This window comes from Euprymna scolopes, chromosome 3 (assembly GCF_053919585.1).
Source record: "Euprymna scolopes isolate OS-2025 chromosome 3, ASM5391958v1, whole genome shotgun sequence".
NCBI classification, from domain to species: Eukaryota; Metazoa; Mollusca; class Cephalopoda; order Sepiida; family Sepiolidae; genus Euprymna; species Euprymna scolopes.
In genome coordinates this window covers 50,838,902-50,859,017 of record NC_136484.1, presented here as the reverse complement: position 1 = coordinate 50,859,017, position 20,116 = coordinate 50,838,902, and the positions used below count along the sequence as shown (strand labels likewise).

Genomic DNA, 20,116 nt, shown 5'->3' with positions numbered 1-20,116 from the left:
TTATATCTTACTTTGTAAAATTTATAAAAGTGCACTTTGAAGATAAATAAATTTGAAATTGAATCTTGTACCTTTATTTTTAAAGCCTATAGTAAAAACATTTTGTTTAACAATTTTCATGTCTTGGATGAACTGCTTTTCTAACTTGTATCTTATCTTTTTAAGATTATATTTAAAAACTCTCCTACTCTCTATTTCAGTTTGTATTTCTCCTCACACCACAACTTATTTTTGCAACCCCTCTTTGTATTATTACAGGTCTGAATATTCTCTCTGTTTCAGTTTGTATTTCTCCACACACCACTACTCGGTTTTTGCAACCCCTCTTTGTAATACTGGTCTGAATAATGAGAAAATGTGAATTTTTTTTAATAAAAACTTTAAAATAATTTTTAGATTAAATATTTTTAAAACTTTTTTCAGAATAGAAAATCTTTAAAATTTAATAAGGAACGTATTTCATATAGGTTTCATTAACAAATATTCAGTACATAACGAGAAAAATAGACATGAAAATTTCAAAAGGACTGTATAACTGGTTACGGTCAATAGTAGTAGTCCTCGCCAGCGAAAGTCTTTGTTATTGTTATTCTATTATTATTATTATTATTATTATTATTATTATTATTATTATTATTATTATTATTATTATTAAAAACATTATGTGTCTTGCTCTTTCGTGAGAGGACAAATATATGAATATAAACGAGTGCATGAATGAAACTCTGTGGCAATGCCACTTTTTATATTATGTTTCAGAAGAACAGGAGGATATATATATATATATATATATATATATATATAAATTTATTAGTATACATATATATATATATTTAACGACGTAGGAACCTACGAAAATTAAAGAAATAAAAACGACACTGTATACGTAAAGTTTAATCGCGTGCGCGTGCGCGCACACACACACATCTATCTATCTATCTATCTATCTATCTATCTATCTATCTATATATATATATATATATATATATATATATATATATATATATATATATATATATATATATAAAGTATATATTATAAACTATATGTATCCGGTGTCGTTTTGATTTCTTAGATTTTCTTAGGTTGCTACGTCGTTATTTTAAAACACAGATTCCTGACGTGCTTATATGCACTTATCATAAAGTGGGAGTTTTTAAGTGCAACTAAAGTAATGACATTGTACATGCATTGTTTACAGGAAAAAAGAGGATGCCTTCCGTTGTATGAGTTCCGCTGCCGGCAATTGCGTCCAATACTACCAACAGATGCTGATCATGGGAATGGACATAGCATCTATTCGAATAGCCTATACAGGACTTTGCAATGACAAAGACAGTAAGTAATGACTATTGGCTATGTACCTTTATATATTCCACGTTTTTTATAATTTCGATTTTTGTCATACTTGTATTATATTTTTTACTTTATATATATATATATATATATATATATATATATATATATATATATATATATATATATATATATCTGTTCTTATTGTTTTTTATCGTAAGTTCTACTATCGTCAGTGAATGTATTGAGCTTTTTCGTTTGATTAGGATTAAGATATAAATAACAATATTTATATTTGACTTTGAAATTTGCCTTTTTCCTTGATTAGTAAATTTCCTCCTCCAAGCTTTTCTGCCTATATATATATTTGACATTAATATGTATACTTAACCTTCTGCATAAAGTTATTCATTGCCACCCTAATCTCCGACCGCCCCCTTATGATCATACTCCCTATATCATAACAGTAGAAACTTATAAATATATTGCCGCATATTACCTTTCAGTTTTAAAACCTTGCATAACCCCCCCCCCCCAAATTTTATAGCCACCATTTGCCGTTTAGGTGGCACTAATCAAAATTGATCAAAATTACCCACTCCATAGAAAATAGACACCCCACAAACCGTTAAAATAATTTAGCACGCAACAACAATACACCTCCTATTTAACCATAGTACATATACCCCTTAATCTCAATACTATGCTAAAGACCATATATATTCTTATATATCATACTATATATAATACGCTTCTCCTTATTTATTTAGAATTCAATAAAGCTTCCCCAACATTCTATAATTCCTCTTAAGCTTGTTCATCCCTAATGAACCTTACGCTAGACGCCGCATCTTCCCGATGCTACCTAGCACCTTCTCTACTCTTTTGATGAGAAGCATTAGGCTTCGAAATGCCCTGGCATAAAGAGTCCCTTCTATCCCCCAAATTTTGCCTGTATTCCATCATTCAATAAATGATCCATTCTATATCTACCAATATATAGTTCTGTGTCTTCATGTCATACTCTTGTTGTCATATATATATATATATATATATATATATATATATATATATATATATATATATATATAATTACAAAAAAAATCCCTTATACGTACATATATTGGATGAACAGATTTTAAGATTGTGCACACACATAAATTCCAGATTAGCAGAGATCAGAGAAAATACCACATCGAACTTTGACACATATTGACCTGTGATTAAAACAAAGAAAATACCATATCGGACTTTGACACATATATTGACCTCTAATGGAACAAATAAAAGAATTGTCAATAAAAGCAAAAGGTTCGACGAACAAAAACACAGAGTGAAAGAGACGGAGAGAGATGCACGGTCGTTACATCATTAACTCGTCAACGTCAACTTCACGTTTTACCATTGCTCGATACGTCCGAAAACCACTGCAGGCAAAATGATAATTGAATTAAAAAAAAACAAAACAATTTTATTATGAAACCATCTCTGTGTTTGATTGTCAAACGGATGGAACAAGTTAGCGTGTATACATTGAATAAAATTCAACAGCACGCATCTTTGTAAAGTGTAACAAACATTATTATACATACGTGAGCGATAAACAGATGTTACGGAGTGACAGACCGATAAACAGATGTTACAGAGTGACAGACAATACCACACATGTATTAATCACACTCACATGAATATTAACATAACATATACACCAATATATACATAGATATATATAATATGTGTATAGATACACGGATACGTATATATATATATATATATATATATATATATATATATATATATATATATATATATATATATATATGCATGCGTAATCGCACATATGCTGCTATTAACCCTCATCCCTGAGTGGCTTCCGGGCCTTGATAAGTGGTGACCACCGTGTAAAAAAAATATTAAAAACACCCATAGATAAAATCCCACTCGGTCATATACAAATATTTCTTTAAAATTACGAGAATATTGACCCAAATGGTAAGTATCATATAAACAACGCACAAAAACATTCTGCTTACGTTTTAAGTCCAAAATCAAATAAAAAAACTCCAAAACTTATCTTAGCCATTCTTCAAGGCTCGCATGTCTAGAATAACAAACGCATTTAGATATTTTTCACATGTATATTTTCTTATGTGTACACTTAATCGAAATCATTTTTTACTAAGCAGCTTTCTTCTATCATTATAGCTAATAATTTATAACTTCTTATTAAGACATGAATAACATGATGATTTTAAGATTGACATGTCTCGGTCTTCTTCTTATTTATTTTCCCGATCTCTTTGTCTCTTCCTCTCATTCTACCTGTCTCTGTCTCTCTTTCTCTCTCTGTCTATATGTACATATATTCACACACACACACACACACACACACACACACACACACACACACACACACACACACACACACACACACACACACACACATATATATATAAGGTTATCGTGTTTATTTTCAAAATTATACTTAAATAGTTATCGATCTCATGTCGACATTATCTTTTAGTTTTTTTTTTTCTACTATATTGTTTACACGAATAAAATTCATTTGTCCGTGATTTCTCTTTTCTGAAAATACTTATTCCAGTTAAGAATACAATTAGCGTGGATATATTTGGCTTTTATTACCTAAATAATAACGTGGGCTTAAACGTACTTAAAAATAAAGTTTTGCTATTTTCCTATATATTTCTGCAAATAAAGTATTTATTTTTTGTAATGAATTACTCATCATAATACTAGCTAAATACGTTTCTTCTAAAGGAGTCTTTCCCGTATGTGAATATTACATTCTAAAAGTCTGGATTAATTCTTACGACTACGAGGGAACTTTGTTTACGACAAACGGACTACCGTCATCATCACGATCCTTTTATCATCATATCGTATGGATTCAAAGATTCTATTATTATCGTGATTTTCCCTGATATTTTTCTAAGAATTCTTTCTAAAAAGGCATCGGGTACTTACAAGAAGGACCACGTGAACGTTGCAAACATCCTAAGTGAAAGCGATTTTCGAACGAATTGTATTCGAACTGGGAACACCCAGCTTGTCAGTCCGTATCATTAACTACTTGACAACCGTTACCTCCCACAATTCTTTAAAAAAAAAGACGAAACGACAACGTTTCCCATGTTGTAATTACTTTGACAGGGAGACGATATTTATAGCTTGCTGATAAAAGCAAGAAATAACAAATCCTTTTCCATCGACTGAAATTAAACGCCACCCATTCTTTATTGAAAATAGTCATGTCTGGGATTAACACAATTCTCATATAACCTCGGCGACATGTTTAAAAATCGTAAATAAAATAAATAATCATTTGAATTTAAGTTTGTCTTTGGAATCATTTTTACATTACGTCGCTAGAAAAAAAAAAAGAGAGAGAATTTCAAAATTTTCAAATGCCCAGCATCGGATCAATTAGAAGATGATACTAATCTGAAGTTGTAATAAGAATGACATCAGTGCAGCTTTTTGTTGATCGAGGAGGAGGAGGGGGGAAGGGTTAGCTGAGTGGTCCAATTGGAGGAGGAGAGCGATAATAAAAGTAATCATGAAATAGCAGAATTGGGAAAAACGAAAACAAAAATAAAAATTGTCTCAGTCGTGAAGGATTTCCCCTCCACTAACCGAGAACAAAAAATTGAAGTGTAAAACAATTTTTAAAAATTCACACACGCATATATGTACATAATTCCTTCATAAAAACGATTGGGGTTCAAATAAGTAAATTTAACTCCACGGTGTGAACACGGTATTGTGGTGATAGTGATCGGTTAAGAGTAATCTCATTGTTTCGTATACAATTAGAAAGACACTCGACCCTCCCCCCAAAATCAACAGGACTCCATGCCTAATTTTATTGGATATTGCATTAAGAGTTCAGTAAACTAAATATATAAGATCAGAGTGTAGTATCTGTTCTGATGCAACACTCAAGTTAATTTATCCTTAGTCAATGGAGGGGGAGATCCTTTTATACTGAGGCAATTTTTATTTTTGCCTACTTCCAGAGTGTCCCTTTTTGGAGAGTTGGTTTTGATCCACATTTAAACGGCCTTGCGTCACATTTTGATTTCGTGATGAAGCAAATAAATACCAATGGCAGAACTGGAAGCTACGCCATTTTGTCTAGAGGGTTGTGGTTCCAACAACTAAATATCAGCGGTTGTTTTTTTTTATAATCATCTTTGCATTACATACCGTTTGTAACGAATAGTTCAACAACTTACACCATCTTTTGACTTGTAGGATTTTTTTGTTGTCTTTTAATAGCTAACACTCGGAAATAATTTTAAAAATAAAAGAATGACCCACAAGAGTTCAAAATTTAAAACTTTTCTTTTCATTGAAAACAATGCTCGATATTGGTCGAAGCTATATCACACACACACACACACACACAAAAAAAAAAAAGAAAAAGAAACAACAGAATACAATTACATTTAAAGAGTTATGGTTGCTAGAAGACCTGAACTGAAAACCTGCTTGTGCCAAGTTCGAATACAGTTCGTTCCACTGAAACACTTTCATGAAACTTACACCTGATCTTGTGTCAAACTTTCCAGAAAGGAAGTAAATAAAATAACATAAAAAAAGTATCCGGCGAATCGTTGACGTCTTCAACATTGTTCTATACATGCAAATAAATAAGAACGTCCCGATAAACTTGTATCCGGAAACGTTTGGTTTCCAATTGATAAGCCATTGAAACAAATACTGATTAACATGCTTTATTGTGAACATCTAAAACGTATATATATATATATATATATATATATATATATATATATATATATATATATATATATATAGTGTGTGTGTGTGTGGTATATGTGATAGATAAACAAAATCTAAAATATAAAGCTGAACATCTGTGTGTGTGTGTGTGTGTCTGGTCACGAATATGGCTGACTATTTAAAAAAAAAACTGATTACATATAATGATAGAAGATGTATCGAGGATCAGGAATGGGTATGTTTTATCTGGCAAAACGGTGGTTCATAAAAATTGTGCGGTCTGCGTTCGCGCCTGACCTCCAAAATATGGAAATAAAAAATGAAAAAAAAAAACCTTTACAAGAGTTTTTGATATAGATGTACATTAGAATACTTTGATAAGTATGTTTCAACTTAAATAGGGATGGTATGATAAAATTGTGGGGTCTGCGTTCGCGCCTGTACTCCATGGAAATATGGCACAAACTTTAGCATAGACTTTTCATATCTGTTTGCGTAAGTATACTTTGATAATTATGTTTCAGTTTGAAGAAATATGGTATAATAAAATTATTTGGTGTCGTTCGCGCCTGACTTCCATAGAATGTAAATATGTCACAAAGTTTAACAAGGTTTTTTTAAACGGGGTGAGGATCCACAATAACACCTTAACTTTAATCTTAATTCACGTTAGCTTTTATTTATTTTCTTCAGTTGAATCCTATTGTGTTGAATAAATTCACCTCATAAATTCACGTTCTTATTAAAGTGAAAGCAAAAAAAAAAGTCGGAACTTTAGACAATTCTCAACACAAATTTTGCATAACTCTGTTTTTTCCTTCTCCACTTGCACATGGCACTCTTTCGAAAATAGATAAATAATAAAAAAATAAGAACGTTACTTGTTATCGTACCAAAAGAAGGAAAAAATCCTGCTCACTTGATTACGTGTCATTTTAAAAACATTTAAATAACCTTTTTATTTTTATTTATATATCTGTTTAAGCTTTTTTGTGTCAGTGTACTAGAAGGAATTCAGTTGATTATAACCCTTTCTATTACAATAGTATAACCTTGAATCCGACGGCGCAGTACTACACTGTTCAATACTGTAAAACTGAAACGAAGCTGTTCTGCTTAAAACGGGCGCCATTTTCTTCTTATTCATATTTATATCGATTCTTTGCTTTAAAAAACTAAAGTAATTACGTGTTTACTTTTTTAATACCCCATTTTGCTGTTTCGGATTATTTTTATAAAGCTTCATTATTTTTATACAGCTTCATTATTTTTCAAAACTGTTTTTGTTTCATTGTTTTTCGATATTTCGTCGATATTATTTATATTATTTATTTCGATATTATTTAGTAAGAGTGTTTAGCAGAAAAGCCAACAGACGACTACCCGAAAAAATAAATATACAAGAAATAAATGTTACCATAGTCAATAAAAGTTAAGGTCATGTGTATTTGTTTTGAAATAGTTTTTAATGCTCTTTACTTGAAATAATTTCAGCTAACCGAAATTAAAACGAAATTTGAGGCAATAACTACTTAAATAAATTTTTATATAAACTAGACGTGCCATCATCGAATATTCCTCAAAGACAAAATAACAGAAAACATTAAATATGTTTATAAATATTCCTTACGTTGACGGAACTCTCTTAAATTGTTAACATAGAATGCTCAGGTGGCCCTCCTTCAAATTGAAAACGCGGCTCTCCATTTCAAAGTCGCTGCCATTTTGATTTTTTTTTTAAATCGGTTCGTGAATTAAAAAAAAAAATTTTTTTTTACAAACTACCTAAAAAACAAACCAATGAACTTTTCTACCATAAAAGTAACTTTTATCCACTATGGTAACATTTATTTCTTGTATATTTATATTATATATATAACATTTTCTCTTTGCAAGGAAACATCATTTTGTTGGTCACTCATGGCTACGAATGAAAACCAAGTTGATATAAAAATTATATTTTCGCGAAAATTATCTTTACTTTCATCATATTTTACTTAGGGTAAAATTTTTGAGTATCAAAACCTATCTCTTTACAACCCCCTCCTTTTCATAAGCTATCATATTTCATCAATCACAGTCCATTTTCTATAGGCTGTTTTTGAACCCAGTCAACGACGGGTACTGCTGCTAGTTATGTATAAAATAAGCCTGGGTCTGGTGTTGTCATAAACTAAAAAAATGACGAATAAATTACACCAAACAGATATAGTATCTGTATGGACCTAGAAGAAAAATATGAGTGTTACGATCCGCAAAGGGTCATTTTATAGCACATATAGGGAAATCCTACAATTGGTGGCCCTTCTTATTTCAAATAATAGAATACAGCGGATTAAATCCAGGAAAGTAAATATAACCAAAACAAACAAATGACGATGCAGAAGTAAAAATGTGTTAGAAAAGAACATTAGATTAGTAATGGGGTACTATTACAAAACATTAGATTAGTAATGGGGTACTATTACAAAACATTAGATTAGTAATGGGGTACTATTACAAAACATTAGATTAGTAATGGATTACTATTACAAAACATTAGATTAGTAATGGGGTACTATTACAAAACATTAGATTAGTAATGGATTACTATTACAAAACATTAGATTAGTAATGGGGTACTATTACAAAACATTAGATTAGTAATGGGGTACTATTACAAAACATTAGATTAGTAATGGGGTACTATTACAAAACATTAGATTAGTAATGGATTACTATTACAAAACATTAGATTAGTAATGGGGTACTATTACAAAACATTAGATTAGTAATGGGGTACTATTACAAAACATTAGATTAGTAATGGATTACTATTACAAAACATTAGATTAGTAATGGGGTACTATTGCAAAACATTAGATTAGTAATGGGATACTATTACAAAACATTAGATTAGTAATGGGGTACTATTACAAAACATTAGATTAGTAATGGATTACTATTACAAAACATTAGATTAGTAATGGGGTACTATTACAAAACATTAGATTAGTAATGGGGTACTATTACAAAACATTAGATTAGTAATGGATTACTATTACAAAACATTAGATTAGTAATGGGGTACTATTACAAAACATTAGATTAGTAATGGGGTACTATTACAAAACATTAGATTAGTAATGGGGTACTATTACAAAACATTAGATTAGTAATGGAGTACTATTACAAAACATTAGATTAGTAATGGGGTACTATTACAAAACATTAGATTAGTAATGGGGTACTATTACAAAACATTAGATTAGTAATGGACTACTATTACAAAACATTAGATTAGTAATGGGGTACTATTACAAAACATTAGATTAGTAATGGATTACTATTACAAAACATTAGATTAGTAATGGATTACTATTACAAAACATTAGATTAGTAATGGGGTACTATTACAAAACATTAGATTAGTAATGGGGTACTATTACAAAACATTAGATTAGTAATGGATTACTATTACAAAACATTAGATTAGTAATGGGGTACTATTACAAAACATTAGATTAGTAATGGGGTACTATTACAAAACATTAGATTAGTAATGGAGTACTATTACAAAACATTAGATTAGTAATGGAGTACTATTGCAAAACATTAGATTAGTAATGGACTACTATTACAAAACATTAGATTAGTAATGGGGTACTATTACAAAACATTAGATTAGTAATGGGGTACTATTACAAAACATTTGATTAGTAATGGGGTACTATTACAAAACATTAGATTAGTAATGGAGTACTATTGCAAAACATTAGATTAGTAATGGAGTACTATTGCAAAACATTAGATTAGTAATGGACTACTATTACAAAACATTAGATTAGTAATGGGGTACTATTACAAAACATTAGATTAGTAATGGGGTACTATTACAAAACATTAGATTAGTAATGGGGTACTATTACAAAACATTAGATTAGTAATGGGGTACTATTACAAAACATTAGATTAGTAATGGGGTACTATTACAAAACATTAGATTAGTAATGGAGTACTATTACAAAACTACATATACAATAAAAACTACATATACAATTAAAACTAAATATACAATAAAAACTACATATACAATAAAAATTACATATACAATAAAACTAAAAACTACATACACAATAAAAATTACATATACAATAAGAAACTACATATACAATAAAACTACATACACAATAAAAAACTACGTACACGATAAAAGCTACATATATAATAAAAATTACACATACAATAAAAATTACATACACAATAAAAGCTACGTACACAATAAAAACTACACACACAATAAAAACTGCATACACAATAAAAGCTACATACACAATAAAAAGGCATGCACGATAAAAACTGCATAAACAATAAAAATTACATATACAATAAAAGCTATGTACATAACAAAAACTACATACCCAATAAAAGCTTCATATACAATAAAAACTACATACACAATAACAACTAGAGACACAATAACAGCTAGAGACACAATAAAAACTGCATAGCAACAAAAACTGCATAAACAATAAAAATTACATACACAATAAAAGCCCCATACACAATAAAAAACTACTTACACAATAAAAGATTACATACACAATAAAAAAAATCATACACAATAAAAACAACATGCGCAATAAAACGCAGATAATCTGAAATGTAGATTACACAAGTGGAAATCCAAGAAATTATCAGCACTTAATCAAAAATGGTGGGCAATATACTCTTCGTTTCCTCATAATTTATCCCTTTCCTATTTTTCTTTTCAGTTTTTACTATTCCTTTTTATTGTAATTTTTATTGTTATTATTATTTATCTCATTTATTGTTGTTGTTATTATTGTTATATTTGTAACGTTTTATTTTATCTATCTATCTATCTATCTATCTATCTATCTATCTCTATCTATCTCTATCTATCTATCTATCTATCTCTATCTATCTCTATCTCTCTCTCTCTGTTTATATATATATATATATATATATATATATATATATATATATATATATATATATATATATACATACATACAATTGTGTTATCAAAGAACATATCTTTAACGAAGCAAAACTCACCAAGAAAAGAAAAGCTCAACACTATTAAGAGGAGCAAACGAAAGAAAAGGAATGATAAAACTTATATATAATTTTAATACATCATCAGAACAATAAGAAAACGAAAAAGTGGAAAATTAATTTTTTCCTTTTTTCCTTTAGTCTTTTACACACACACACACACACACACACACACACACACACACACACACACACACACACATATATATATATACTTTTATTTATTATCTTAATTAGCTAATGCAGCAACACACTTGCATGTTAAACTGAATAATACACATTGAATAACAAATGAATAATTACTTCTATTTCTTTTCTATTTTGTGTCCAATCGAAGCCTTTGTTGCTGGTCTGCCGTGTTTTTACACGCACTACACAAAAGTGGCCCATGTCTACGATTTGATTGTCAACCGGAGTGTGGCCCTCAGAGACAAACTTTGCACCTACGAATTGTCCATCGGCGAATATTTCCAGCAATATTGTCCGTAAGTGTCCCTTAAATGTTCTCATGAATTCAAACCGCATTCGTTCAATTAAAAAAAAAAAACAATAAAAAACAAGACAAAAAAAAAAAAACGCATACACAACAATCCGCCATGATAAATCCTATTTAGTATGAGAAGATGAGATATCTTGTATTTTTTTTTATTATTTCGGCAACTATTCTCATCTTGGTTGCTATTTTCACATCGTTTCGCTCGATGTGCCCTTCGACCTTTTTCAAGGGTATAATCAGGAACATATAAGGAAATCAAAAACATATAGGAGTATTTGAACTTGATTTATTTAATTTAATTCACGGGGTAGATTGTTCTCGTTCTATCACCATCACCGGGTTGTAGTATTAATTATTATGTTGTTTTTTTAATTTACATTGTAGTCACCACTTATCAAGGTCCGGAAGCCACTCGGGGATGAGGGTTATTGCGTGTACAGTAATCAATGGGATAGTATCATAGTAATCGTTAGTATTGGATATTTGATAAAATGTCTTACTTAAGGGGGCGGTTTATCAGGAATTTGTTTATGTTGGACTTGAAGACAACAAAGTTGTAGTCAGGTGGGAAACAGGCAAACGGAAGAGAGTTCCACAGGCGTGCTCTTCTAAGAAAGAAATTTTGTTCTTGGAATCTACGTTTTGATTTAGGCACAGATAAAAAGTGGGAAAAATTATTGACAGTGGTTTCAGCTAGACGGGTATTTATCATGAAAGGTTGGCGAGGTGGGGGGGCGCAGAGATTGGAGCTCATACGAGCACTTGCCATGAAAATAACGATAAAGCAAAGACAGGCTCGTAACGTCTCTTCATAACTATCGCCTGTAGTACCGATAGAACCTTCAACCTCCAAAAGAGTGCAGTTAAACTGATTGTTACTACAGATAATTTAGATAAACTAAAATCCAAAACAATAGGAATTTATCTGCAGCAATTTATCTTAAAGCCTCTGTTAAGTGTCGAGAAACAATAGATATCACCTGTAAGAGTGCTTACACCTGAGAGTATCATATCTCAACAAAGCCATCGTTCGCCCATGCATGGAGTATTGGTACCACATCTGAGCAAGTGAATCTGCCACTCGTTTTCTCTCTCTTAGACAGGGTTCAAAAAAGAGTCTCACGCCTAATATGCCCCACACTATCAACCAAGCTTCAACCCCTGTCTCATCGCCGTAATTTTGCATCCCTATGTTTGGTTTATAAATACTTTAATGGAACTCATAAGCCACGTGGTTCATCGACATGCATACCTCCGACTAACCCGACAAGCAGCAAAATCCCACCCTTCACTCCTTGAGGTTCAGAGAGCTCGAAAGTCTCATACGCTAATAGTTTTCTTCCCTGAACTGTTAGACTTTGGAATTTCTTCCCTGTTTCCCTGTTTCCTGCTTCCTTGATCGTACTATCATTCAGAAGTTTCAATGTAATCCGAACAGATAACTCACTATTAAAACCCCTTCATAGTCCCCTGCAGACATGGTCTCAAGTAATAGGCCCTTACGCCCATCTAGGAATGTGCTTTGTTTTGGGTGAATATTAGTAAAAAAAAAAATGTAGACGCGAAAATATAAACGTTTAAATGTTCATAAGTATGTTTTCAGATAAAAAGACTAGTATAAAATTAGGGATGGATTAGAAGAATGTCTGTATTAAAATGAGATGATAATAGAAATTAACAGACCAAATGTAATGAAATAATTGTTTTGTTTTGTTTGTTTTTCTACGTATTGGTTAATCTCCAATCAATATTAGACGGTGTCAAATTTGTTCTGGTATTTTGTAGTTGACCCCTCCTTTTTAAAATATGTCCATATCGCTCAGATTGAATTAAGTGAGAGAGAGAGAGAGAGAGGAAGTGAAAGAAAGTAGGTGATTAGCACGTTCGCGCATATCTAAACAAAACCATTACAAGAAGTCACGCATGGCAGGAGAACGTGAAATTAAAAGTCGTTGTTACAACGGGGAAAGGCTAGTGGAATTCCTTTCTATTCTTTGTCTACTTTACGACTGAGGCTATAACGTGCCGTTTCCTTTCAACGTTACAAATCCAGCATCAAAGGGAACATTAACTTCTACTAATGTTGCTTCTTTCTGCCTTTTTGTCTGCTATCACAATATCAGGTTTAATAGTTCTGTTTTCTAGGTCTATGTTTTTCTGCTTCATTTTATTTCAGTCAGTTCTCAGAATCAAGGGATCCCTTCCTGGGACTAACACTTGATCTCTATATGAGACACATAGATATTCGAACGTTCCATTAAAGTTCTCCTTTACCTCCCAAATACTTAGTAAAGAAGTTGAAAATATCATTTTTTTCTCTCCCCAATAGATCATTTACACGTGTTATAGTATATCTTTCCTGTGGTCTCCTCGTCTTACCGGATTCTAGGACAAGAATTCATCTAGTCTTGTGGAGTATCCAGCTTCGTGCTGTTACTTGAGGTAACATCACTTGGAGATGATGCACTATTACTCGTAAAAAGCCAGTGTGGGTTAGCCATACCAAAAAGATGTTATTTGTACCGCGAACACTATGTGATTTTTAATATTTAGTCAGGGTTACTTGTAGGGAAAATATCTTCATGCCAAGTTGTCCTGACAAATCTCCATACAGAGAAACCTTGGACACTTGAGGACAGTGTTTAGCAGGAATTCAAATTCTCTCTATATCTCTTCTTTTTTAATTTGCTTATCAGTTTGTTCAAGCTGGAAATGGAACATTCCACCGGATGCCTAACATTCACCCATTAACTCAGATATTCCAACCGAAAGATCTTTTTTTAAGATTCTGACCGCCTCAATAAGTGCAAGTGTTTGAATCTCTCTCGCACTTGGTTCATCAGGTATATTTGCCAGGTAGTTTTTGAAATTCTTTTTTCATGAATCCAGTTGCTCCTATAATTACTGGAATAATAGAGATCTTCCTACGATTCCAATTTCTTTTCATATCATACATGACACCTTGGTATTTCATTATCTTTTCCCTCTCAACTTTGTTTAACCCCGCATCGTTGAGGACACAAACTTCTACTAAGGTTGTTTCTTTCTCCTTCTTGTCTCATATACCTATGTCAGGTTTTATGACTCCGTTTTCTAGGTATGTAGCTGTAAGAATTGGACAGTCATAGTGGATGGTGTATGACTTATTACCAACTGTTCTTTCTGGTAAACATGTTCCCAGGATTTACTGTCGCATTGTATAGTAGCCGTCCGTTTAGTGATGCAAATGCTATTTCAAACTTGCGTGACAGATAGACCGGACAGAGCCTTTTATAGAAATGCACTAACGCGTTAGTATATATTAAAATATAATGTTCCTTTAAATTATAGCACAAAGCCATTATTAATTTGATAGGTTTGAAGTTTAAACGCATTTCTGATTTGTGGCAATGCCATGTAAGGTTATGGGTACCGAATAAATTGAAAAAATGTTTAGCTAAAAAATGAGGTAATAATAGATATAACCCCCCCCCCCCACACACACACAGCAACTAAGTTACTCGGAAATCCAAACAGATGATTTATTTATAGTGGTGAATGCTTTGTGATAAACTTATCACACTTTTTGGTACAACTGCTAATCTTCGTCGGTGAAACGGCTGCCACAAGACAGAACATACAGTAGACCTCACGTTTTACATCAGAGTTTTTCCTTTTCCCAGACGCATGTCTTAACGAAGACTGAGGGTTTATCTCTCTCAATGAATTAAACGTGCTCCTAGATACCAACTTACATAGAGCGCCTAGTCTTCTCAAATGGTCACTGGCGAGAACCGTTACCTAAATATAAAATTTTGCGGTCTCTACCAAATTACTCAGCCAATTTCTGGTCTAAACATGTGAAAATTTACATAAAGTGCATTCGGACAAAGGGCAAGCTTTTTAATCGTTTTTTTTTTTTTTTTTTTTTTTTTTTTGCAAATTTGGCTTCTAATGGGTCAAAGTTCAAAAGATTTTACCTTTGCGGGTCTAGCAAGCTATTCAGCAAATTTTGGATCTAAACATTTGAAATTTTATATAAAGGATATTCAGACACGCGGCAAGCATTTTAATCAGTTTTTGGACGAAAATTTGGCTGGCAAGAGGTCAAAGTTTAAAGAGTTGACCTATGCAGACTCTAATAAACTCCTCCACCAAATTTGGGTCTAAATACTTGAAATTTTAGATGTAGGTTACCCGGATAGGGATCAAACATGTTAATTTAATGTGAGTTGAAAACAATAAATGTTAAGGTGTAAAAATTAGAGTCAAAGTTAACAAAAAATTGACGTCTACTGTCTCTGCCAACTTCTCTTTATCGTATTTAAGGAAGCCTATTATATAGAAAGGCATTACCATACATATTCACACATTTTAATATATACATATGCACATAAAGTTATGAACAGTACATAGGGCCCGAGCAAAGCCAGGCGGAACTGCTAATATGCATATATATATATATATATATATATATATATATATATATATATATATATATATCGCCATGTTTTTATATCCTAAATATTTTTGAGATATTTAATGTCAAATGTGTTTATGACTTATGGAACACGCTATATACTAACGACTTCGGGCATTTCTATAAAAGGCTCTGTCTGTTCTTCGGTTTATCTGTCACGCACGTTTGAAATAGGATTTGCATCACTAAACAGACGACGACTACACACTGCGATACAGTGGAGTGCGTAAATGTCTCCACTGGACGATCTGTTAATAGTTATACGGGACAAGAAGGAGAAAGAAGCAACCTTAGTAGAAGTTAGTGCCCCTAATGATACTGGTTAAACAGAGCTGAAAGGGAAAAGATAACGAAATACCAATGTATGACATGAAAAGAAACAGGAATCTTATGAAGATCTCTATTATTGTAATGATTATAGAAGCAACTAGACTTATAAAAAAAATTTCTCCCCCCCCCATCTTGAAATTAATTTTAAAAATCATAAGAAGTTACTATTTGCACCCCTGAAATAGCATTTATTGATTTCAAGGGGGAAAATTATACTCAAATTGACGAACTTTCAATGGCTTCGGAAGCTGGAGAGATCTCAGACAAACCCAAAGAACAAAATATTTAATAACATTACAAAACCCGGTGATTATGCACTTTTGTTACCGCGCTATTTTTTTAAAATAGTATTTTCTAGTTAAATTCAAGTTTTACGATATCTTTTTTTTTATTATTATTAAATTGTTAAGTGAAAGTAAAGAATAGTTAGAAAGCACCCTCCCCTCCTCATGTTAAGAATAGCTTTCTATATAATGATGTCATTATTTCAGCACGCTAACAAGTGCATAACTATCCAAAATCCTCTATTTATGTGCAATATGTCGATGCTAGCTTTATTTTAGCTGATTATAATGACTAAATACAAAGACTATAAAATCTTAAAAAATGTATAATAGCTTAATGTAGTTAGGAAACCCATGCACACGTGCATCTCATATTAGTAATATATAATTCTTACTTTTAAGAAAATATATGCATAAACACGATCGAGGTCCAGAGGCCTTTTGGCATTGTTCGCCCCCGTGCTAATAAATATGGCTTTAGAAAGCAAAAGTGTTTGTTACTTATTTATTTACGATCATGTTCCTGCTGGGGAATGGATAGAATGCGATTAAAATCGACTTAAAACGAAAGAAAGAAAACTTTTTTATGATATCACGAATGGATGCCGTAAATTGTGTCCAAAACAGTGTCCATTCCCAGCAAGTTTGAGTCGTGCAAAAACATATCGCGAAGTAAACGTTCTAGAAATAACATTTTGCTTTATCAAAGATGTCTTTATAACTCAGTGGAGAGCCTAGAGGGGGGGGGGTAATTTAAACACAGGGCACCCCTTTCACTCATTACCAAAACTAGCTGCCCTTCCGACATTGTTATTATATAGGCCGAAGTTCGCCTAACACTCAATCTGACAGTCTCGATGCTGCTGTGGCTGCTCTGGGCTTTCTTCTGTCGAGGTGAGATATGACACAGTTTATTCCTCGCGAATGTATTCTGTCACCTTTTACGGCATTAACTATGGTCTTGTTAAACCGGCTTCCTTCGAAGGAGGAAGTTTATAGGGAAGAGAATTCACAAGCGCTGTAGTCGCATGTATATACCGTTCAGGAGAGATGACAACTTGGTATTTTATGTGCTTTGTATGTATGTGCATCGCAACAAAGTCCTACGATGGCAGTGTGAAGGTAGTCATTCCTCCTTTTTTCTGCCCTCCCCTTGATTAACGTTGGCCCTACTGTATTTGCGAGAATTTATGAAGGCTGTTCGCAGGAAAAGGCCAGGTAGTCAGTAAGGAAAACATCTAGAACCGTTCGAAATTCCTTTAATCCGATATTCCCTTAATCTGATAAATGTATGCGAACAGCCAATCAAATTGCCTTGGAACTTGTGAAGGGAGGGATTTGTATCTACGTAGGCGAGCCGAAGAAACGAATATAAAATGTACTGAATAAGAAAGTAAACAGAGACGGCGCGTGTGTGAAAAAATGTGACAAATGTTTAAAAGTTCCCGGTATTAAGAAATACACATTCTTACTATCTAAATATTAGGTAATGAATAACACGTTTTCGGGCTTACGGCGTAAAATACGAAACACCGCGATCCGAAATAAGGTACCGTTTTTGAGAATGATGAAGAAAGTGTTCGTTTCATTTTACGGTTCATTTTCGGGTCAATATTTCGCTTTTTACATGAACAAGCTGTAAGTTCGAAAAGGTGTTATTCATGGCCTAACACATAGATATTGATGAATGTGTGTATTTCTCGATAAAAATGTGTATTTCTCAATAAATTTTAACTCCAAAAAGATTTCGAACACAATAATATATATTAAAAAACACTTTAATGACTACACAGAATTTTGATTTCTTGTAATAAAGTCACGCCACGATTTAGAGACTTTGCCTTTTCTTTTTCTCTCCGGCACATCGGTCACCTTCATAGTGACGGAAGCTCTCGAAAGACGATTATTCCTAACTTCTCACGTGTGACAATTGAAACCGTCTTTATTGAATAAAAAAACCCTCTTTTTTGTGGGGGGGGGGCATTTTAGTTTGTAGAAGAACAATACCTGCAAAAAGATACTGCGCCACCCTTAAAATATACAAAACGCTGGTTGTAGTAAAACAAAACGTTTTATACTTACTATATGTTATTAAATATTTGCATAGAAATGACTTTTTATTTATATTTCTGGTTCCTTATAAATTTATTTCGATAGCTGTCCACTATTCCGTGATGCGTTCAACAGTAACCTTTATCGTGATTGTTCTACAAACAAACTCTAACTCAAACTCGACGCATGTCTTGATAGAACTCACAAAACAAGGTCATTGGCATAGACGCACATTGGGCATGACTACCAGGGCCATCACTGTTAGAAAATGGCGGAGAGTTCTTCTACAAAAGACTCGTTGATTTGCTGTTGGTGTTTTATATTTAAAACGGCAGCCTTTTAGCATTTTGCATGATGTCTGTTACTATCTTGTCTCCCACTCCTAAACGGCGCTTCCGTGTGGAATCTTCGTGTAAAGTACCATTGTGACTTGGCGCTGTTGTAGGTCAACAAAAGTCGCAGTCGTTCAGATCAGTTCCTTGTCCGTAGTCATGAGAAAAAAAGTCTTGCTATATCTGTCAGTCAAGTTTAGCTAAGAGTCGTGCGAAAACGAGATTCAGTCCCATTGTCCTTCTTTTTTTTTTTTGTTTGAGAGGGCTAGGGTAAGGCAATCTACAAGTTTTAGCCATTCGACATTTAATAAAAATACACCTTTCTTCACGATAGAACGTAATTGATTATCGAACAAATTGCTGGGGCATTTAGAACTGTAACTAATGAACATAATTTTAATATAATATTTATTGATAAAATTAGCAAAGCTCTAAACACTCTTATTAACACTGGATTACCACGCATCTAAGCAGCTCACATCGAAGAGTTCTTCTGCGTGCGAATAACAACACCAGCACATACCCTCGAAATACCAACATGAGGGAACGGGTATTCAACTTACGGAAAAAAAAACAACAACCAAAAATTTAATAAGCAGGACTATGACAAGAAAATATTCTTTGCATTATTTTGACTCTAGTATTAATATCAGTTAATCTATCTATCTATCTTCTATACTCCTATGAATTCGTGTTTCGTTTGTGTGTATTGATATTCATATTAAAACCCCTCTTTTCTACTTATTTAAAAAGAAAATACAATTTTCTTATATATGAGTCATGGAATTGAATTCATCTGCAAAAGATCTGGCTAATTTGCATATTCTTTTAAACATTCATTTTAATTAATTCCCTATTAGTTTTTTCTGTTTCTTATGGGACGATCATATTTAGTTAACTATTACGTGTAAATATATTCATGTAGATATTCTACATGATTTATACTTGCATAATATTTGCGTAAAAAGTTTACAGTACATACAATATTGTTTTCATATATATTTATGTATACGTATATATTTTTGTTTAATGTATCTAT

The 20,116-nt window shown here is 32.3% G+C and overlaps 1 protein-coding gene across 1 annotated transcript in view; it reads left to right on the top strand.

Moving 5' to 3' along the window:
* Nucleotides 1-20,116, top strand: part of LOC145263287 (uncharacterized) — a 112,659-nt gene that overhangs the window by 83,346 nt on the left and 9,197 nt on the right. The window contains exons 3-4 of the mRNA XM_080120371.1: nt 1,202-1,338; nt 11,462-11,609. Of these exons, the coding sequence (XP_079976497.1) occupies nt 1,202-1,338; nt 11,462-11,609 (285 nt within the window). The remainder of the gene's footprint in view (nt 1-1,201; nt 1,339-11,461; nt 11,610-20,116) is intronic.